The 23,212-nt window shown below is 43.0% G+C and overlaps 2 protein-coding genes across 2 annotated transcripts; both read right to left on the bottom strand.

Annotated features, from left to right (window-relative positions):
- Positions 1-1,872: 1,872 nt before the first annotated feature.
- On the bottom strand, positions 1,873-5,783 carry ITGB1BP2 (integrin subunit beta 1 binding protein 2). Its single transcript, XM_039253348.1, has 11 exons — positions 5,502-5,783; positions 5,203-5,252; positions 5,064-5,120; positions 4,839-4,984; positions 3,844-3,938; positions 3,680-3,738; positions 3,470-3,540; positions 3,259-3,358; positions 2,922-3,035; positions 2,619-2,681; positions 1,873-2,275 (listed from the first exon to the last, which is right to left on the bottom strand). The coding sequence occupies exons 1-11, from the start codon at positions 5,563-5,565 to the stop codon at positions 2,048-2,050; spliced, it is 1,047 nt and encodes a 348-aa protein (XP_039109279.1). The 5' UTR covers positions 5,566-5,783; the 3' UTR covers positions 1,873-2,047.
- A 420-nt stretch (positions 5,784-6,203) lies between these two features.
- Positions 6,204-22,805, bottom strand: NONO (non-POU domain containing octamer binding). Its single transcript, XM_039253390.1, has 11 exons — positions 22,566-22,805; positions 15,094-15,253; positions 13,956-14,149; positions 12,435-12,736; positions 11,356-11,451; positions 10,931-11,127; positions 10,277-10,361; positions 9,560-9,662; positions 8,962-9,001; positions 8,624-8,733; positions 6,204-7,238 (listed from the first exon to the last, which is right to left on the bottom strand). Exons 2-11 carry the CDS (start codon positions 15,242-15,244, stop codon positions 7,104-7,106), a joined length of 1,413 nt encoding a protein of 470 aa, XP_039109321.1. The 5' UTR covers positions 15,245-15,253; positions 22,566-22,805; the 3' UTR covers positions 6,204-7,103.
- Positions 22,806-23,212: the final 407 nt, after the last annotated feature.

Consider the following 23,212-nt stretch of genomic DNA (forward strand, 5'->3'; position numbering starts at 1 on the left):
GGACAGAATAGCCTTCTCAACAAATGTTGCTGGGACACCTAGATACCCGTGTGCAAAAACATAAACCTAAACCCCTACCTCATGCCACATACAAAAAACAACTCAAAATGGATCAAAGACCTAAGTGTAAGAGCTGAAACTATAAAACACTCAGTGGAAAAGAGGGACAAATTTTCATGACCTTGGATTAAACAATGGCTTTTCGCCTAGGACATCAAAAACATTAAGCAACCAAAGGAAAGATAAATTACACTCATAAAAATTAAAAACTTTTGGTGTATCAAAGGACACCATCAAGGAAGTAGAAAGGCAAAACACAGAATGGGAGAAAATATTCCCAAATCATCTATCTGACAAGAGATTTGTCTCCAGACTATATTAAAGAAATTCTCACAACTCAATAAAAAGACAATCCAGTTAATAAATGGACAGAGGATTTGAATAGACATTTCTCCAAATAAGAACACAAATGTCCAATAAGCATGTGAAAAGATGCTCAACATCATTAGCCGTCAAAGAAATGTAGGTAAAACCATAATGAGGGACGCCTGGATGGCTCAGTCGGTTAAGCGTCCGACTTCGGCTCAGGTCATGATCTTACGGTTTGTGAGTTTGAGCCCCGCATTGGGCTCTGTGCTGACAGCTCAGAGCCTGGAGCCTCCCTCAGATTCTGTGTCTCCCCCTCTCTCTGCCCCTCCCCTGCTCATGCTCTGTCTCTCTCTGTCTCTCAATAATAAGTAAAAACATTAAAAAAGATTTAATAAAAACATAATGAAATTCCACTTCACACCCACTAGGGATGGCCATAATAAAAAAGACAAATAGCAAGTGTTACTGAAGATGTGGAGAAACTGAAACCTTCTTACACTGCTGATGGGTATGTAAAATGGTACAACCTCTTTGGAAAAACAGTCTGGCAGTTTCTCAAAAGGTTAAAGTTACCATTTGACCCATAAATTATACTCCCAGTTATACATCCAAGAGAAGTGACGACATAAGTCTACATAAAAACTTGTACATGAATGTTGACGGAAGCATTATTCGTAATAATGGAAACAACCCAAATGTTACCTCAATTGATGAAATAAACATAATGTGATCTATCCATGCAGTGGAATATTATTCAACCATAAAAAGGAATGGCGTTCTGATACATGTTACAATATGAATGACCCATGAAAACATGTATGCTAAGTGAAAGAAGCCTCTTACAAAAGACCACATGTTGTAGGATTCCATTCATATGAAATACCCAGAACAGGTAAATCCATAGAGGTCAATTAGTGGTTGCCCACAGCCATGAGTTTGAAGGGAACTGGTAGTAACTGCAAATGGGTACAAGGTTTCTTTTTGGAGGGATGAAAATTGGTTGTGGGCTGCACAACCCTGAGCATACTTAAAAAAAAAAAAAACAACACACTGCATTCTATGCTTTAATGGGTGAATTGTGTGGAATGTGAATTGTTTCCCAACAAAGCTGTTAAAAAATGTTCTTCCACGGAGCTCTCCCTTTCTCCTATAGTCCACATTAATCGCTCCATTCTCAACTCCTACGGCTCTTAATAACTGTACAGCACAAGTTAACACTCAGCTAAACTACTTGACAATGTTTTTTAATATTTCATGTAGATTAGCCTGTCAGCCAGACTATAATTTTCCTGAGAGGAGTAAATAAGCCTTCTGTTTCTCAGATAGCCCTAAACCACCTAACACACAACTGGGCACACAGTAAGTACTCAGTAGATTACTGGGTGTTTGTAAAGAACAGGTTGAATGTGCATGTGCTTGTTTCCACACACGTGTGTTAAACATACACAGAAGTTGGGGGGATGAATAAAATCTTAAGTAGTGAGGTGAGAGAACGACACTATGTGAAACTGCAGAATATAAGATTTATTTAGGGGAAAAAAAGGCACGGTTTGGACACTTTTGTTCTCCCCTCCCTCAGCTTGCTGCTGCTCATTAACAGCAAATGGCCAACCACATCCTGGTCTCTGAGATTCTAAGGGAACCACTGAGGTCCTATCTAGATACTTGACTGGTGTCACTATTCCCCCATCGCTTCCTCCTCTTCCTCCTCCTCTGTCCAGCTCAGATCATCATCTGAATCCTCAGATTCTTCCTCATCCATCTCTAACTCAGTCCCTGCCTTAGCCTTCTCAGTTAGCGCATCGGGGTGCTCCAGCTGGGCCCAGGATCCTGGGTCAGCCTTGACCAAGGAGATTTCAACCCGAGATGGCATCAAGGAGACAGAGCTCTGCTCCACGTTTATGACCTGAGGAGGAGGAAAAGATAGAGGAACACAGAAGAAAGAGAAAATGAGGTTTTGTGGTCAGGGTGGGGTGGTGATAAATGACCAATAAATAAATGTAAGGTGCGGAAAACAAGATGGGGAGGAATAAAGCAATATAGTAAGAGAGAAAGAGGAAAGAAATGGGAGAGGGGGGGGGAGAAAAAAGGGAGGGAGAGGGGGAGAGAGAGAATATCAAAGCAAATGAAGAGAAAACCTCCACTTTCCCACTATAATTCCTTCCCTCAAGATACCCTCTGTTCATTCCAATCTGGTCCTTCTTTTCACCCATCTTCCTCCCCGTCCTGTGTCCCTTATCTTCACTTACCCCCCAGAGCTTCATCTGTGCTTGGAACACACGGTTACCATCAAAGACAACGTGGACATGAAGCTGAGAAAAAGAATTGCAGGAGTAGTAACAGTCCCAGAAGGTCAGAACAGGTTACTACAACAGAGAACCACGCAAGAGGTGTGATCCCTACATCCACACGTCAGCCAGACAGCCCTGACCTACTAGCTCTACCTTCCTCTCAGAGAAGTCCACGTGTTAACCGCACACAGCAACTCTGCCTGTAACACTGTAATATCACCCAATCCACCAGCCTCCCATCCAGCAGCAGACATTCCTCACCTCAGTTTGACTGGCCTTCACCCAATTGAACGCAGGAAGTGGAATGTGGCCATACACAGTCACCACTACTACGGAATCTGTCTGGTGCCAATCATGACGGCAAGATGCTGGCAGCTAAAGAGAAGCCAAATGTGGGTGGTAAGAATGAACTCAACCCAAGGAGAGGTCTCAGGTGTGTCTAGAGAAGAGACATGGAATCCAGAAAGATTGCTACTACTTCATATTGCAAAGCCTCTGGGCTGCTGAGGATAAGGAGCAGAATCTTATCTGGTACAGGGAGGGGAACTTATTTCTGGAATTTGGTTCTAATCAAAAGTTCAGGAAAGTTGGGGCTTACCTGCTTCCCCCAGTCATGTCTACCAACTCTGCATCCTGGCTGTGCCAGGAATGCCCCAAAATCCAGGGTCTGGATGCCACAACAGCTCCAGGACTTCATCCTGAGGTGGGAAGATAATTCAACTGCATCTCCTTTCCCTTCCCCATGAGCCCTCACTCCCACCTTATGATCAACATTGGGAGAAACCCGTCTCATAGGCCCCCTTTCTCACCCCTCATGGAATCGAGGTGCTCCTGGGTGGTAGGTACATGGAGTAGCATCACTCTCAGGGCCTTGGTAAACCTAAGATGGATAAAGGAGAATCCAGAAAAGAATCAGGTCATTTGAAAGTATACCCCACACAGCCTCATACCTATACCCAGTCATCCCAGGTAAAGGATTTCTCAGCCACATGCCTGTGCCCCCATCAGCTCTCACTCACAGCATCACATCCTGGATTCTGGCAGCTGGAACCCATCCGGATCAGACTACTGTCAAGTCCTGGGCAAGGGAAACAGAGTCAGGAACCTATCCATTCCCTCCATCTAATTGCCACTTTCACTAAATTCCAGTCTGCGAAGCCTGTCCTACTAAAGACCCACTTACCTGCTCCAGGTTCTTGGTCTAATTCCTTCTGTTCCAATGCCATTTCCAGAGCTTGGGATATATTTAGTGGAAGCAGCTTTGGAGGTAACTCTGACCTAGGGGTTACGGGTGGAGTGATTTAGTTCTGACCCATAAATCATGATCAACAGCTCCAACACTCCCACCAGTGGTAATGGTATCGAGTAAGTCTGGTGAAAGTGGGGGCAGGGGTGGAAAAGTTGGGTAGCAACTGCATTGCCAATTTCTTTTTCTTTGTGGACATCCCAAGTCCCTGAGCCCTGGGGAAATCCCCGGAGGTTTTCTTGCCCATCTACTCAGTTGCTTTAAAATGTTAATATTTCCCTGCAGAACTGTATCATATCCTCATCCTTCTCTAATTGCAGATCTAATATGACTTTCTTCTGTTACTCATACTTCTTCCACAAAATTATTCTCTACAGCCTCATAACTGCCAATACTACATCTTTTTCTTGATGTAAAACTCATTCCAAAGCTTTTTTTCCAAGGGGCATCTGGGTGGCTCAGTTGGTTAAGCGTCTTGATTTTGGCTCAGGTCATACTCTCATGGTTCGTGAATTCAAGCCCTACGGTGGGCTGTGTGCCGATGGCATGGAGCCTGCTTGGGAGTCATTCTCTCTCTCTCTCTCTCTCTCCTCTCTCTCTCAGTAAATTTTAATTTAAAAAAAAAGGGTTTTTTTCCAAAACGAAAAACAAATCAAGTCATTCTCCACAATCCTGCTTGTATTATAACTAAGTATGTATTTGCGACGGGCTATCTGCTGTTGACTCAATACCTATCCCATCACCCCATACCAACCTTAAAGCAAAGGACAGTATAATTCTGGACACAAATTTCCCCTAAGGTGTAAAATACACACAAAGCCCTGACACTTGGCGCTCCTCACATCCCTAGTCCCCAAACCCCAGTGACCCATTAATCACTTCTAAGAAGCTCCAGGAATGTAGGAAAAACCCAGGGACCTCCTCCTCTTTACTTGGGCCTCTCCCGACGCAAAGTCTCTGCTGACTTTGGGATCGTATTCAGAGGTTTTTGCTCCTGAAGTGAACTGCTTGTGGCAGGCACCTCAGGTTGAGGGGCCTCAGGGAGCTTCTCAGCACAGTGTGGTCCCACAGTACAGCCCTAGTACAGATAAGGAGAGAAGGATTAGGGATAGAATCCTTCTATTAGGGGGTAGAATTCAAGGAAGCAAATAATTTACCTTGATGTTTAAGAACTCAGAGAAATCTACAGTTCGCTTCCGGCAGCAGGACCAACCCTGATAACAAAAGACTCAGCTCAGGCCAGATTCCTGGGTAGATTTCCTTTGGGAAATCCATCCCCCCTTGCCTACTCCTCACCTTAAGTGCATCGTGGAAGATTGGGACCCCAGGGTGATGGCAACAGGAATCTGTGGATACCAGCAGAAGGATCAAGGAAGGAAAACTATACCAAATGTCACTTCTTAGCTCTCCCCCAGATTCACATGCTCGTGGTTTTTCTTTAGAATAATAATTAAAAAAAAGTAAAAGATTGAAGATCACCCACACCAATTAAACTAGGGCAGATACATGAAATTTCTCTGCTCCTTTAACGGACTGCCCACAGCTGACCACTCCCCCAGCACTCACAGGACCCCCTGGCAGTCAGGATTACTCACCAGGAAGGTTCGCATTGGGGTCAAAGTGTTGCCCGCAGCCTTTGTTATGGCAGAGTAGAGACATGGAGGATGTTGGTAGAATTACTGAAAGGGTATTTCAAGGAGTCTGGCTGCCGAGTGGGGAACACCTCTTAGTCTGGAGGCTTTTAGCTGCCTGGAAGGGCCAGCTGTTTCTATCTTTAGTTCAGGAGGCGTACACCTCCTAACATGGGCAAGGGAACTTCAATTGGTCTTCTCAACCAATCGGAAGGAGCTCAGGAGCATTTTAGCTCCGAGGCTCAAGAAAAAAGGATCAAGCGGAGTAGGGCTTGGAACTTGGGTGAGGTCAGCTCATCACTGCTGAGACACTTTTAGATTTACCAGACCGATTTCAAGCCTGACATGCCAGTAGCTGCTCAAACCTGAATCCCAATTTTGAGACCCCTCCCAGCTCATTGAAGGTACCCAGTTCCTCCAGCTCATTTTCTTCCTCTCAAAGCAGCTGCTTTCCTCTCATCCTCATTGCGTCTTATGTACTGCCAACAGCACCAATCTTTGTCAACCACTTAAGCCATAGTATGCACCCAACCTCCCCAAGTTTGCCTAGATTGATTCATACTTTAGAGCACAAGGTAGCAAAGGCTTTAGTCTTCTAGAGCCTATGCTCAGCTCTTGACACAGAACTCCCCTCCCTCCATTCCCTTTCAAAAATAGCACAGAAAATTAAAAGGCTTAAAATGTATTTTAATAAGTTGATGCTGCATTACTGCTCCATTTCTCAGAAAAACTCCAAAGATATCAGGGACAAATCAAACATGGTACACCAATAAAAAAAATGCACAGCGTAACTACCTAGGATAGGCAAGGCTAAGAGCTACTGTCCGACCTTCAGCATACAGCAACCCTGTTCCCAAGATTGTGCTAGGCCTATCAAGAAAAGCTGTGAACAGCAACATCATAGACACAAAAGGGCCATTCCTGGGTTATCCTTACCCAAGAAAAGAAGATGGAGGCAACATAACACAAGAGTTTTTTAAAGATACACTAAAATGAAAATCTCTAAGAGAAAATGTCTTCCTTAGGACACAAAGGGGTAATATACGGGATAGAACAGAACCGTATGTATGTTGTCTGTGACCTCTGTGGACATTTGCCTGAATTCCCACCTGCAAGTGGAGCAACGGGGCTAAGGTCATTGGGGGATGTTTGTTTTTGTGGTGTATGTGGCAGTGTCTCTGGGGTTGGAGGGGGTAAGAATGAGAAAGCAAATAGAACAGGATGGACAAAGAATGGAATGATCAAGATTAAAGGGGGTGGGGGGGTCTAATTCAATTCATTTTATCACGGTCCCCCCCCACCAGGCCCTCAACAATCACAGGGGACTTCAGGAATGCACCACACAGAATCAATTAGTTAGACGACATACCACACAGAATTGATTTGTTAAAGGTTATCGCCCCTCCCTTGCCCTCAGCCTCCAGCATACTTCCTTAGAGTAGTACAGGCAAGGAAGACCTAACTATTGGGAGAAATCCCTAACACTTTTCCAGGGCAGAATTCTGGCTAGTCCAAAAAGGGTCCTTCTTTTAAGGGTTTTTGGGAAACTAGACACTGAAATTTTTATTAGTATCGGCGACGTTTGTTTGGAGCAAATTCAGCTCCAGGAGCTGCACGGTTGAATGCAGGAGGGGTTCCACCAATGGCCCCAATTCCTTCCATGGTAGCAGCCTGGCCAAAGCGTTCAGTTGTTGGTGGGGTCTTAAAGAGAAAAAGAGAGCAATGTTACAATACAACCTATGCCCCAAGCTTCCCACTCATCTGTAATGCCTCCCCTGAAGGCCATTTCCACTCCACTATTCAAAGCTTTTTCTTAATGTTTATTTTTGAGAGAGAGAGAGCACAAGTGGGGGAGGTACAGAGAGAGGGGGACAGAGAATCCAAAGCAGGCTCCGCACTGACAGCAGCAAGCTTGATGTGGGGCTTGAACTCACGAACCGTGAGATCATGACCTGAGCCGAAGTCTATGATCAACCCACTGAGCCACCCAGGCAACCCAACTATTCAAAGCTCTTGATGCTCTAGCGGTGATTAAGCCTGTTTAGAACCCCAGTGGACATCCTTGGGGCACCTGGGTGGCTTAGTCAGTTAAGCGTCCAACTCTTGGTTTCAGCTCAGGCCATAAATCTCCCAGTTTGTGGGATGGATCCCCATGTTGGGATCTGTACCATGCAGAGCCTGCTTGGGATTCTCTCTCTCTCTTTCTGCCGCTCCCCTGCTCATGTAGGCTCTCAAAACAAACAAACTAACAAACAAACATTAAAAAATAAAGAACTCAAGTGGATATTCCTGGAAAGAAGGCTGTCTGAATTAAAGACCCATCCAACTATCCTACCCTTATCTTTCTATCCCTATTCCTATGTATTAAACAATATTACATACTGAATTCCCAGGCTGAATAATTTCTAACTAAGTCTTTCTTCCTGAACTAAGTATATGAACAAGACAGACCATCACTCTTCGGCAACATTAAGCCCATCCAGTTTTAAAATTTTGACACTAGAGGGGTGCCTGGGTGGCTTAGTCAGTTAAGCGTCTGACTTCGGCTCAAGTCATGATCTCACGGTTTGTGGGTTTGAGCCCCGTGTTGGGCTCTGTGCTGATGGCTAGCTCAGAGCCTGGAGTCTGTTTCAGATTCTGTATCTCCCCCCCCCCTGACCCTTCCCTGCTCACGCTGTCTCTGTCTCTCCCTTGGAAATAAATACTACATTAAAAATTTTTTTTTAAATAAAAAATAAAATTTTGACACTAGATTAACTCAGAATTGTATGAGCCATAAAGCCTTTTGGATTCCTATTTTATGTGACAATACCTACACATCATTGCCTTCGATACAAGAAAAAAAAAAACAACCTCATTAACTCAAGGTAGCAACTAAACAGAAAGCATTTACTTAACTGCTAGACAAAATATAGTTTGAGGATGGGTTTGTTCAAATCAGGCCCTTGAGATTACATTGAATGGAAAACAGTGGTCTTAAAAACTGGTTATCTATAGCAAAATTGTGGCAGACAAACGGACTGTGAAAACAAAGTCCCTTCTCCTATCACCATTCGGAATTACTGTAAGGCTCCACAGTTTATTACCAATCCCAAGGTTCCATCTGGCATCATAGTGGCAGGTCCCGGAGGAGCTGGAGTACCAGCTGGCACTGGAGCCGGGGGCATGGCGCCTCTGTTGTTTATGCCCATAGCACCTACAGCAGAGCAGTGTAATCAGTACAGGAGACAGAGATTGTCAATCTCTGTGTGAGAGAACACAATTCAACAAAACCTCTGAGCTAAGGACAAGTTACCCCCACCCAAAAATGATGCTCCCAGAAACATCAGCCCCTTAAATCTGGACCATGTCGGAGAAGCTATGTAGTTCAACAGAAATGAGACAAAAATGGATTATCAGAACCATTAACCTCATGAGTCCTTACCTCCCATAGCCATCTGGCCCATCCGTATCTCCTGTTCTCTCTGAAAAATAAGAAATACTCAATACAGCCCAAGACAGCACTGCACTCTACCATTCACAATATACTGAGGACACACACTAAGGGAAGCAGATAAGAGTGATTAACACATTCCAAGTACACGGAGACCAAGCTGAGGAAAACCAACATTCCCTTGTTAGTTGTGCAGTGGATTCAAGGTTAGACCTACAAGGACACAAGTCAGAGTCTCCTATACGGAACAGAGAGGTAAAAGCCAAGGGGAAAGATAGTTGATTTCTTCTAGGACCCCAATATGTGCAACAACTCCAAGGACACGAGAGAACTAGTCAAGGCTGCCACAGGACTGAATAGAGCCCATCGGGCGGTCGCTGAGTCTAAACAGTATACGCTGGCCCCAGCTCTTCATCCTAAATTGCCTGCGAGGCAAGAACTCCCCTTCAAGCTTTACCTTTCCTTCCTATTAATTCTTTCTAAAAGAGGAGTTTCATAGACTACAAAAACCACTCATAACCTGGAATGTTATATATAGTCCCACTGGACAATTGGTGGGTTTGTCGTATCAGGACATGGGAGATAATACCGCATCAGGGAATGTTCCCTTGAATCCTTCCTGCTGTCGCCGCATCATTTCTTCCTGTTGCCGCCGCATCTCTTCCTCACGGCGCCTGCGCTCTTCCTCCTGCCTACAGAGAGTCACCAAGATATTTAGGCAGAGACATTCCAGAACTTGAGCAGATTATCTTTCTCTTTTTTTTCTGAGAGACAGAGAGAGTGTGAGCAGGGGAGGGTCAGAGAGAGAGGGAGATACAGAATCTGCAACAGGCTCCAGGCTCTGAGCTGTCAGCACAGAGCCCGACGCGGGGCTCGAACCCTCGAACCGCGAGATCATGACCTGAGCCGAAGTCAGACGCTTAACCGACTGAGCCACCCAGGCGCCCCTTGAGCAGATTATCTTAACAGGGACTCAGCCAAGGAGATTAAGAGCCTACTGAAAACTATCATAGCTTTCCAAAAAATTCACTGTTAATGTGTCCAGCCCCAAAGCAACCCACATGTGTCATTCAGGGAAAAAAAGTTCTTTCACAAAGAGGCCTCATGATATCAGCACTCAGCTGCTTTCCCTTTAGTGCAGCTCTGGATAACTCCTAGAACCATGAGCAGCCGAAATAATTCCCACCCGGCCAGGAACTATTTGCCAACACATTTACAAACGCATGAGGTAGCATGGTGGTAGGAAACAGGAATGAGACATTACCTTTTAGAGCGGTCAGAAAAAAAGGGTTTGAGAGTTAGTTACCTGAGCTCCAGCTGCTTTCGTTTTTGCACTTCTTGGTTGTGCAGCTCTTCCATCCTCCGGAGTTCTTCTTGACGCCTCATCAAATCTAAAAAGACAATAGACTAATTTAGAGTATTCTTCATTCTCCTCAGACAGACCCAATAAATTCCCAGAAAGATCCAGAAAGTAAAGGGGGTATATATAATCCCTGAATGGTCATCTGAGCTATCCAGATTCCAAAAATGAAGTCAAACCTAGGATTTCCTTCTCCATAGAATCCAGTATTCTCTGCCGCATCTCCAAGCTCAACAAAATATTTCAGAGAATAAAAGCAGAGGTCTAGGCCTTTTTCTGCTGAATGCTACAAAGACCCTCCTGTAAAAAGCCACTGTTCTTGTTCTACGTTTAAGACTTACAAGCCTAGGGGCGCCTGGGTGGCTTAGTCGGTTAAGCGTCCGACTTTCGCTTAGGTCATGATCTCGCGGTTTGTGGGTTCGAGCCCCGCGTCGGGCTCTGTGCTGACTGCCAGCTCAGAACCTGGAGCCTGTTTCAGTCTGTGACACCCTCTCTCTCTGACCCTCCCCTGCTCACGCTGTCTCTCTCTCTCTCTCTCCTAGAAATAAATAAAAATATTAAAAAAAAAAAAAAAAAAAAGACTTACAAGCCTATACTCACCCTGTCTCATTAGCATGACTTGGTGCTCATGGCGAGCAGCCTCCATCTCCATCTCCAGCTTCTCACGAGCTTCCTTGATGTTGCGGTCCACTTGGTCCTGCTGCTGTTTCTCCATCTCAATGAGTGCCTTCCAGCGCATGGCATACTCATACTCAAAGGAGCCAGGCTGTGCAAATCTGGGTGGCTGTTCTCGCTCCCTATAAATAAAGTTCCTGGGCTATTCAAACTTTGTCAAAGATTCCCCCAACTAAGCACTGCATTCCTCCTGAGGGCCAAGATTAGGGCTGCCAGTGAAAACATACAGCAAAGGCCTTTACAAGCTTCCTTAAGAATAGACGAACACCACCAACTTGACAATAAACTATTTGTGGAAAAAAAAAAAAGAATAGACAAACACCTAACAGGGAACTGATAGGATTACATACTTATGAAATTGCTGGTTCTTTATAACCAGCTTCTCTGGAAGTCCCTCTTCATCATCCAACTGGTCCATGGGCTCCACAGTCACAGGCCGAGGAAATCTGGGAGAAAGAAAGCAGCTCAGCATTAATCAAATTATACCCTCTCTACAACTTCCACTCTACAACTGTCATTGGCACAGTGACCACTTAGGGGTCAGGACTGAACAATTAAACATATTTCTGAAGGGGTTTTTACACCCAGGTGACCAGGTCTCTGGATGGCATGTGGAATCCGGGGTTGAAAGGATGGAGTCAAGCTTAGATCTCTGAATATGACCCTAAAGAAGATGTTCAAAGTAAACAGACAGGATACATAAGTGCAGTCTAAATATCCAGTACCTAGAGAACACCAGGCAATCACTTAGAGTAAACACACGTGCATGTGTTTTGCATGCACAAAAGAACTTTTCGGAGTTCTTTTTTTCAATTTTTTAAAATTTTATATTTGAGAGACAGAGAGGAAGCAAAGGCGGTGCAGAGAAACGAAGACAGAATCTGAAGCAGGCTCCAAGCTGTCAGCACAGAGCCCGATGCGGGGCTCGAACCCACAAGCAGTGAGACCATGACCTGAGCCAAAGTCAGACACTTAAGCGACTGAGCCACCCAGGTGCCCCAACTTTTCAGAGTTCTGACTTCAAGGGAAGGGGAGATATAACACTGATTAAGTGTCACTCAAAGACTGAAAGAAAGGATTTTTTTGTTTTTGTTTTTGTTTTTGAGAGAGAGAAAGAGAGTGGGAGACAGAGGGAATCCCAAGCAGGCTCGACACTGACATAGGGCTCAATCTCATGAACCATGAGATATGACCTGAGCCTAAATCGAGAGTTGGATGCTTAACTGACTGAGCCACCCAGGTGTCCCTGAAAGATTTCATAATCCTCATACTATATTAATTAATTTACACTGAAAACCCTACTAGAGAGCTGAATTAGTATCCAAAGTCTTTAAGTGACTGCAAGAACATGGTTCCTAGAGGCTAACTCTCCACACCACTGAAAGAAGTAGCAATCTAAGTTCTATTTCTAAAAGCAGCCCCTACTTACGTGGTTAACAGGAAGGAGCCTTCACTGCACCTGTCCAGAGCTTTCCGAGCAGCTGGCTTCCCTGAGAATTCAACAATGCCTTTTCCTGAGGGCCTTCCTCGATCATCCACGATGACTACAGCCCTTTCCACTTGGCCAAACACAGAAAAGGCTTCCTCTAGCAGTTCATTAGAAACATACTGAGGAAGGTTTCGGACTGTGAGCGATGCACTATGGCAGGCAAAGCGCACGCGCAGTTGCTTTCCACGAAGTGGCATGTTGTCCAGTTCTACTTTGGCAATCTCCGCTAGGGTTCGCGTTTCCTAGGAAGCAGAGAGAAGTCAGAATAACTCAGTTTGACAAAGACTACATACATGCACGGTGGCCATCTCTTGATGGCCATCAAGAGTCTAAAGTAGCATAGCTCAATACAAAATGTCTCTCCCCAAAACCTTGACAACACACATATAAAGAAAACTTGATAGTACTGAAAGAAGAGAATTACGTTTCAGATAAATCTTTGGATGATAAACAGATAAACCTAGTTGTTCTGATAGCCTCGCAATAAATCAACTGGGAATTCTAGAAATAAATACCACTTACATGGTCATCAGTATCATAGGTTATTCTCCCAAGTGGTAACAGATCAGTGGGACAGACAATGACCAGCCTAAAACCTACCCTTAAAATATAGTAGCCAGAATTATTTTCATTTCAGCTAGCTACATACATACAAGTTTAGTAAGAATCATGTATGCCCTCTCCAAGACCTTTTTAGAACCACAAACCCTAATGGGAGCCCGCCTCTCACATTACTAAAGAGGAACCTTGAGCCCCATAGAAAATGACTTGCCCATATAATCTTGTTAGTGGTAGATCTGGAATAAAAACTAGTTCTGACCACTGCATCCAGTAAACTTGCTAGCATATCATGTTCCTTGTTTATGTAAGTAAGGTCTAGGAAAGTTTCTCCCCCATATACTTAAACATGTTTCCTAATCAAATCAGATTTTAGGAAAAAGATCTACACTTAAAAATGGTTATGATAATGTGTGTTTTAGCACAACTTAAGATATTTTTTTTAAAAATAAGATACAAATAAAATGGTCTCCTCATGATTTTAAAAAAGTCATGTATGAAAACTTTTCAAAGAAATTACATAAATCCTAATCATTACTAAGATAAAATAAACTATGAGTTGATAATTATTGAAGCTGGGCATGAAGTATGTACAGGTTCATATACTACTCTGTCTAAATCTCTAAGTTTGAAATTTACCAATTAAAAAAGTTCCAACAGGCATACTTTAGTTTTAGTGTCCAAGGCAAATAAACCTATGTTGTCCTTGAAACAAAACAAAAACCTAGGAGGAAAAATAAAAACAAAATCTGCATTTTCTGTCCTGTGCTACCAACTACAATGATAAACATTTAACAAACAGACCATCTGAGAATTGTTTGCACTGTCTAATTTCCCAAGTCCATCATTCCCCAATTTCGCCACCTTTTAGAGCACACATTCTAAAAGCCCATGGTTACTCACCAAGCGGATAAAGCCAAAGCCCTTATCCTTGTGAATGAAGACTTCGCCTGCCTTCCCATATTTCTCGAATAGTTTCCTCATCTCCTCCTCAGTGATGTCAGGAGGAAGATTGCCCACAAAGAGCCGGCTACGTTGGGTGAAGGTCTTCTCTCCTGGCTTCCTAAAATTCTTCAAGTCAATCGTCAAGCCTTCATCTGAGAGAAGACACACAGTCACTCAAAAGATTGGAAAAAGAGATCTACAGTCACATTTTCAGAGCTACAACTGCTCCCAGATTACAAAACCTAATTGCTATCGAGAAGTCAAGCACCATTTCCCAATGCAATCTATCCACTAACCACTTATTAGTAAATTGCACCTTAAAATGTGAAAGCAGTATGCAGACATCTGAGAGGACTTCTCAATAGCACTACTATGGGCCAGGAGCCACCCAGACTAAGTCAGAGACAGAAAGACAATACAGGAGTTATTGGTCAAAGGGAAAATTAAGTCAAGGAGACTTATGTCAGAAGGGATCAGCTTTTAAAATTTAAAACATAATTGCTCCATTTTCCCAATCTCTCACCAATCTTCATAACCTTAACAGCTCCCATTCTTTCATGCTTAGGTTAATGGAACGAAAGGAAATGGGTTAGGAAACAGTATTCTTTATAAGGATCTCTGGAAATAAAAGAAGGTCGAAGCTGGTTCTAGTTTTAGAGGCACACAATAGGTGCTCAAAGTTTGCTGATGAATGGAAACATGCCTTTAAAGAATGTTTACTCTGATTAAAAATGGGCTGGTACAGGCCCCAGGCTAAAAGTCCAACACTCCGTACCAGACTTCTTTTCCATTAAAGACCTGTCCTATATTTTCTAACTACCAGTCATCTGATGATTGATTACCTCTAAGAACCAAGCTCTGAGGTAAAACACAAACGCGTCTGTTTAGCAGTAGACTATGCCAACCTGGCACAGCAACTCTACTCATCTGCTCTCCACCATGTCTGTTCCTTGTTTCAGAGAATCACCCTTTTTCTATCCTAAGAAGTATTACGAGGTAAATACGGAAAAGAAGAACAAAGGTGTGCCACAAAGGCTTATTCTGATAATCTCAAGACACTAATCTAAAACCAATCCCCTTACAAGGGTGAACTCACTTTGGCTGCTGGCTTGTTGTCCATTTGCAGGTATTGGTGGCGGTGGTGGCTGCTGCTGTTGCTGCTGGTGGTGCTGCTGGTGGTGATGTTGATGATGCTTCCTTGGAGTATGGTTTTGCTTCTCCAAGTTAAAGGTTTTATTGCTCTGCATTTTTGCACCCTAAAAGGAAAATGTGGACTGTCAAATATGTTCAGGGCTTATCAGTCACCTTCCTGATGACTTACACGTCACAAATCATCTCTGATGTCCTGGCTCTTGCCAGATTCAAATGAGCAGGTATTTTGAACAAGTATGGCAAAGGAGTACCATTCAAAAATCTAAAATCAACCAGACATTAGCAGTTATGTTGCACACAGAAACTAGACAAGTACTAGATCAGAAGAACTTGCATGAGAGTAACTTGGAGAAACCTTCAGTTCACTAATTCTATGCATTAATTGGAAGCTACTTTCCTCAAAGAAGCCACCACCTAAAAAAACGGCCGTTACCATATTAAAACACAACGACTGAAATAGATTCTAGTTACAAGGACAAGAACTGGTAGTAAATCTTGTTTTCTCCAGCACTATGCACAGTCTAGCCTATAGTAGACATTGTGGAATGAACAGCAAAAAAGTATGAACTGTGGAGTTAGACAGACTTAGATTTGAAGCATGGTCCTAATACTTAGCAGCTATGTACTACTTGTAAATTACTTTTGCACAAATTCCTTAAACTGTTATAAAGGAGATAATAAAAATACCTACCTCTCAAAATGGCTAGGAGGATAAACTAAGATAAACGCTAGTTCAGTACTGGAATTCGTAAGCACTCAGTAAATACTGTTATTAATCATAACAGAAAGATAAAAGACTATTAAAGCAATGAAAACAATACAAAAAGATGAATACAGGTAGGGGTGCCTGGGTGGCTCAGTCGGTTGACTGTCCAGCTTTCGGCTCAGGTCATGATCTCATGGTTGGTGGATTCGGGCCTCGCGTCGGGCTCTGTGCTGACAGCTCAGAGCCTGGACCCTGCTTCAGATTCTGTGTCTCCCTCTCTCTCTCTGACCTTCCCCTGCTCACGCAGTCTCTCTCTCTCTCTCACACAAAAAATAAACAGTAAACATTTTTTTAAAAAGATGAATATACAATTCTAATTTTAAATCTTATCTAAAAATCAACAGAAGATAAAAAGAAAACAAAATGAAAATTCCTGGTACAATCCAGACTGAATTTAAACTTGGTTTTAAAATGGAATTTTTCTTTTTTCTTTTTAATTTTTATTTATTTTTGAAAGAGAGAGAGACAGAGTGCAAGCAGGGGAGGTCAGAGGGGTCAGAGAGAGAGGGAGACCGAGAATCCAAAGCAGGCTCCAGGCTATGAGCTGTCAGCACAGAGCCTGACGTGGGGCTCTGAACTCATGAACCATGTGATTGTGACCCGAGCCAAGGTCACTTAACCGACTGAGCCACCCAGGCACCCCTAAAATGGAAATTTTCTAACTGCTCTGGTTCAAGCTGAGGACCATCTTCCTCACCCAAGGACAGTTCTCCAGTAATAAAAGGAAAAAGCCAATCCTAAATTCCTTTCCCTAAACACAAGGCCTTCTAGTCAGAGTTTAGCTGAAGGAAAGATATGGAGAAGGACCTTTTCATGAATACTTATTGTTTCCATTATATGAATCCTTTAAAATAGAGAAAATTGTATTTCTCAAAGAAAATGTGACAATGTCTTGATAACTATTGATTTTGGATGATGGGTACAACAATACTTGTATGTATATGAAAACTTTACTCAAACATTTCATATCATACCCCACCTAAACTAAGAACAACATAATTATCAAATTCTATATTCACAAATTGTTTTATAAGACAAGTAATAATAAGAGCTATCAAGATGTTGGGGTTGGTTAAGCATCCAACTTCAGCTCAGGTCATAATCTCACAGTTTATGAGTTCAAGCCCCACATCGGGCGCTGTCATCAGCACAGAGCCATCTTTGGATACTGTTTTCCTCTATCTCTGCCCCTCCTTCGCTCTCTCTTTCAAAAATAAATAAACATTTTAACAAAAAGCTATCAAGATGTTAATATTCTGTAACTTAGGAAATTCTACTAGAAATTTATCCTAAGAATATAATTTAAAAATTTTAAAAACCACATCCATGAAACAGTCACTGTAATGACCTTTATAGTAACAAAATGACCTAAAATACCCAAAATTAAAAAAAAATATCCAAAATTAGTGGTACGGTTTTTAATAAATTATGGTACATCTATTCAATGGAATGTTATACGACATTAAAAGTTGTGAAGACTGTGTAAACATTAAAAATGTTTGAGGTTTTAAAAGGGAAAGGCTTAATTAAAAACGAGGAAAGGGGTGTTTTCTCCCCAAAAACAAGTGAATGAGGAACCTGGATAGCTCTTAATTTCGGCTCAGGTCATAATCCCAGGCTGTGGGATCGAACCCCACATCAGGATCCATGTTCTGTGTGGAGCCTGCTTAGGATTCTCATTCTTTCTCTCTCCTTCCCTCTCTCTGCCCACCTCCCCCGCCCCCGCTCTATAAATTTAAAAAAAAATTAAAATTAAAAAAATGCATGAATGTAGGCAAAAGGCAAAAACGAAAACTGTCCTGTTTATAAGTTATTAGACAGTTTTCATATATATTTATATTTTACTAACTCACCCAACAAATATTCACTGAATGCTTACTCTTTGCTAGGCACTTGGGATGCATCAATGAATAAAGCAAAGATTCTTGACTTCAGTTGTGCTTACCTGCTAATAAGAGAAAATACACATAACGATTATATAGTACTTAATAAAAAATAAGTACTACTGGAAAATAAAGAAAAATGGGGGGCGGGGAGTAGATAGGGAGTGAAAGAGATAAGACTTGCAGAATGCATGGGTGGCCAGTCAGTTTAAGTGTCTGACTTGATCTTGGCTCAGGTCATGAACTCTCAGTCCTGACATTGAGCCCTTAGGCAGGCTCTGCCCAATAGGGTGGAACCTGCTTGGGATTCTCTCTCACCCTCTCTTCTCTGCCCCTCCCCTGCTTGCCTGCATGAGTGCTGAACTCTCTCTCTCAAAATAAATATTTTAAAAAGGGGAGTAAGTAAGGCTGCAATTGTATTTATGTTTTTTGAAAGTTTATTTACTTTGAAAGAGAGACAGTGAGCTAGGGAAGGGCAGAGAGAGAGAGAGAGAGAGACAGAGAGGGAGGGACGGAAAGAAAACCCGAAGCAGGCTCCCCACTGCCAGCATGGAGTCCAATCCAGGGCTCAAGCTCCCCAACCATGAGATCATGACCAGAGCCAAAATCTAGAGCTGGACACTTAACCGGGTTAACTGAGCCACCTAGGCACCCCTAAACTGCAATTTTATTTTATTTTTTATGTTTTATTTCTGAGACAGAAAAGAGAGAGCATGAACAGGGGAGGGGCAGAGAGGGAGATAACAGAATCTGAAACAGGCTCCAGGCTCTGAGCCAGCTGTCATGTCAGCACAGAGCCCGACGCGGGGCTCGAACCCAAGAACCATGAGATCATGACCTGAGCCAAAGTCAGACACTCAACCGACTGAGCCACCCAGGCGCCCCTAAACTGCAATTTTAAATAGAGCTGTGAGGGAAGTCTAACTGGAAAGTTGACATTTAATAAAGCCAAGACTTGAATCTTATTTGTATCATTTCATCATTTTATGTTTCTCATTAATAAGGCATCTATTATAAAATATAACTTTAATATAGAAAACTTAAAAAAATAAAAATCTAAAGACCCACCACTAGAAAATAGTCAACATTTACCCTTCTAGTCATTGATTCATACATTTGTATGTATGTATATTTGTATATTACAGACTATTTTGCAACCTGCCTTTTCTACTTTATTACACAATAGACAGCTTTTATGTCACTAAATCTTCTACATTAATTTTTTAATGTTTATTTTTGAGACAGTGTGAGCGGGGGAGGGGCAGAGAGAGACAGGGAGACCCAGAATAAGAGGCTCTAGGCCCCACTGTCAGCACAGAGGCTGACCTGGAGCTTGAACACATGAACTGTGAGATCATGACCTGAGCAGAAGTCAGACACTTAACCGACTGAGCTATGCAGGCGCCCCCAAATCTTAAACATTACTTTTTAATGGACACAGTATTTAGCTGTCAACCAAAAGCACCCATTGTGTTGGACACCTGGGTTGTTCCTAGTTTTTCACCATTACATATAAACCATGTTCACAGTTAAATCTTGGAGCGCATCCATGAGTAAGTGTTCCTCCCACAATTTCGACTTTTCCTTATTTACCTTCCAAAACATACGTGATCATTTCAAATAATGCAGTTATAATGCACCACTGTATATTCAGCTTTTCACTTTTACTGTGTCAGTATAATAATTTTCAACAGCTATACAAAGTCTGTGTGGATAAACACTAGTTTACTACACTATCCCCTACTATGAGACATTTAGATTGTTTTCAGCTTTTTCCTATTATAATGCTGCAGTAAATATCTTCTTGCTTATTATTCTTTTAAATTATTTCCTTATAATAAATTCTTAAAATTAGAATAATTGTATCTCTGTGACTCTTACCACGTAGTACAGCATTGTTTCCTCTAAAAAAGGGAAATCATGTTTGTAAAAATAGGAAATTACAACATACAAAATTTGTAGTCTACTCCAGCAACAGTTGGGGATGGGGTTAGATGGGCATTAGAATCCAATCTCTAGGGGCGCGCCTGGGTGGCTCAGTTGGTTAAGCATCTGACTTCGGCTCAGGTCATGATCTCATGGTTCATGGATTCGAGCCCCACGTCGGGCTCTGTGCTGACAGCTAGCTCAGAGCCTGGAGCCTGTTTCGGAGTCTGTATCTCCCTCTCTCTCTGACCCTCCCCTGCTCACATTGTCTCTCTCTCCTTCTCTCTGAAATAAATAAACAAATAAATGAAAAGAATCCAATCTCTAACTATTTGAGTCCAGCTATTCAACACCTCCCCCTTCCCCTGACACCAAATTGGCCTATAGCAGAAACGAGTTATCTTCACAGCCATTTCTCCAACTAGGCCTTCTTACTCCTGGCTAGATTCCAAAGAATCTGTTTTTTGTTTTTTTTTTTTCCCTTCCAGCCTTTAGTTTGGGAGTCAGTGGCCCCAACCTCAGTATCCTGCATCCCATTCAGGAATACACAATTTTTATTGACACGTTAATAAAAATCTTCAGAGATCCATTCAAAACTGAAATATTTAAAAACTCTGTTTTTATATCCTAACCAAACCTCACCACTCCATTTCAGAAAGGCCATTTTACAACTTCTTACTACCTTCCTTGAGGATAAAATGTTCTAAGCCACTTAATATAACTTCAAGGGAGGTTACTTTTGGTTTTAGAGAGTGGAGCCTGGTAGCAGAGGTAATACCAGAGATTCACCAACCATTATATGCCATGCACTGTGCTAAGCCTGCATTATCTCACTTAATGCTCAAAACTATTATTCTCCCAGAGAAGAAAACTGATGCCCATCTAAGGTCACCCAAATGTGGACCAAGGAGTAGAACTCACATCTATTTAACTCTAAAGCTCATCCTCAGCACTATGCTGCAAGCTTAGTAATCAAAGCTTGGTTTCAAAGTTTAGGGTCCAACAAACTGACTAGCCATATCACCTAACTTCTGAACCTCAGTTTACTCCCCTATAAGAAGGGGGTAACAACAGCAACCTCACAAGGCTAGTTACTTTAAGGACTAAAATGAGATCCTGTACACAGCCAGCACTTGTTCCTACTGGGAACCACTATCCCTTTTCTTACATTTGATTGGTGCTCTAGTTAGACAAATGTCATCAATTTACATGCTTCCTCTTCTTTTGGATTCTAGGAAAAATCACTTTTTACAACCAAATTGCCTACCTTAGTATTCCTGAATGCCTCCACAATGCTAATCTTTATTTTTCCTCCAGTTTCTTCTTTCCCAAAGACACATTCAACGGTGAAGACTAAATAATATCGTATAAATCACTTAAAACAGTGCTCAGAAAGTACCAAGTACTCAGGTTAAGTATTGTCCCTATCGCTTATTTCTGATGATGACCACCAACAGAATTTGGAAATAAGTGCAGAAATCTCTTGTGAGCAATAAATTCACTGCCCTCATAACCACAGGGCCTCTGAGAACTAAGCGCAAAGATCAGCATCAAGGATTTGTCTACTTACCCGTCCCAATGACTAACCCAGACGAAGGACTTTTTGAGAGAGAATATGTGCTGCTGATTTAGAAAAGACTGGGACTCTTGGACATAGTAGCACAAATGTGGTGTAAGTACAGGACCAAACACTACACCACACATACCTGAAATCCAATTTCAGGAAAAGGATCAACTTTTTAAGCGGAAACTGGGGGGGGGGGGGGAACCTGGTAAAAATCTACCGACCTAAATGGCTGCATGGATATGGACTTGCCGGAAAGCTGTACAATGAACTGACAATGGTAAGGTACTTTTCTAAGTGTTTCTAGGACTTTTCATTTATTAACAAGGAAGTTGGCCAAAGACACAGTATAAATCTAGCCAGTGCTCCCTAGGAGAGTTGCCAGATTTGCGATATAAAAATACACAACGTACAGTTAAACTTGAACTTCAGATTTTAAAAAAATGACCTTTTAGTATTTAAGTCCCAAGCAACGTATACTAAAACGAATTTGTTGTCTATGTGAAATCCAAATTTAACGCGGCATCCTGTATTTTCGCTGGCAACCCTACACCTACCTCAACTTCGGCTGAAGTGCCTCCCAAATCCTCTCTAATCTCAACTTCTCCGTTAAGAACACAAAGAAAGGTTTCAGGGGACAACAAGTTTCCCCAAGGGGAAAATACCCAGTAGAAAATCCACAAAATTAATTTTCATTTTAAAAAGTGATGCTGTAAATGGGTCGAGTAGGTAGGCAACAAGACTTAAAAAAGAAGAAAAGGAAAAAAAAAAAACCTGACTAGGAGAGGCGCGGGGTCTGGACTAGCAGATGAACTTACCAGTTTAGAGTTTTGACAAAGAAACATCGCGGGGGAGGGGGGGGAGCACTTCTCATTCTGAATTAATGGCCTCGAGAGGCCGAGAGGAGGAGCGCCTGCAAAGCGCCTCCTCCTCCAGCCGCGACTTCAGGGCTCTCGGATAATAGACCCCACACCCTCAGGCCCAGGGCGGGTAAAGGGCCGGGGAAGTCACGGCCACGGCTCAGATTCGAGGACCAGTCGCATAAAGAAACGGGGCGGGAAAGGCGACGGGGGCCGGTCAAAGGAGAAAGCAAGGCGAGCTGAGAGCGATGGGCCCCCGCGGGTGGGCTGAGGAGGCCGTGTGGCGGCGGGGACAAGGCCTCAAGGGGCCTTGGAAGGAACGGCCAACCTCCCTCCAAAGCCAGCCTCGCCCTAGCCTCCTGTCGCGAAAAACCCTACTCCCCACCCAAAGAAGAACTAAGTCGTCCCCAAACTCACCCTCTACCGACTGTTCTCTCCTCAGAGTAACGGCGACGCTACACGGCCTCTACCGTCCCGAGAAAAGAGCGCGCGACCGCCGGAAACGAGACGACGGAGCTCGGTGCCTCCCAAGGGGCACAAAGTGGCATTCTCCATTGGTTATGGACCTTGCCAATCAAGGTTTATCTCCAGAGGCGGAATCCGTTTTCCGCCATTTTTTCAATCCTATTGGCTACCGAATGCGAAAGATTTGAGTTCGTGTGAACGACAGATGGGGACAAAGAGCGAGGCTGTCTACTTAAGTCGCATGCGCAAACTGCCGACTGCTCCAGACGGAAAAGGAAGGGGGAGGGGGATCAAGAGGTAGGGAGGGGATGGAGGGTCGGAAGGAGAGACATAAGCGGACGGACGGAAGGCTGAAAGACCAAGCGATGGGAGCGGCAAAGGAAAGGGGAAAAAGGAGAGAGAGGAAAGTGGAAAGAGAAGGGGAGAAAATGTGCGCGTAGGCGTGCTCTGAGAAATCCTACACTGCGCCTGTGCAAGAAGCAAGAGTAACAATGTCATTGTATTCAGCGTGGTAGTTCTAGCCTTTTCCTTCTGAAGAAATGCCCCGCCATGTTTCTTTTTTCACACTTCCTCATTAGGGCTTGCACTCTGACACTCCA

Source organism: Hyaena hyaena, unplaced genomic scaffold, assembly GCF_003009895.1.
Source record: "Hyaena hyaena isolate Hyena2069 unplaced genomic scaffold, ASM300989v1 scaffold_451, whole genome shotgun sequence".
Classification (NCBI taxonomy): domain Eukaryota; kingdom Metazoa; phylum Chordata; class Mammalia; order Carnivora; family Hyaenidae; genus Hyaena; species Hyaena hyaena.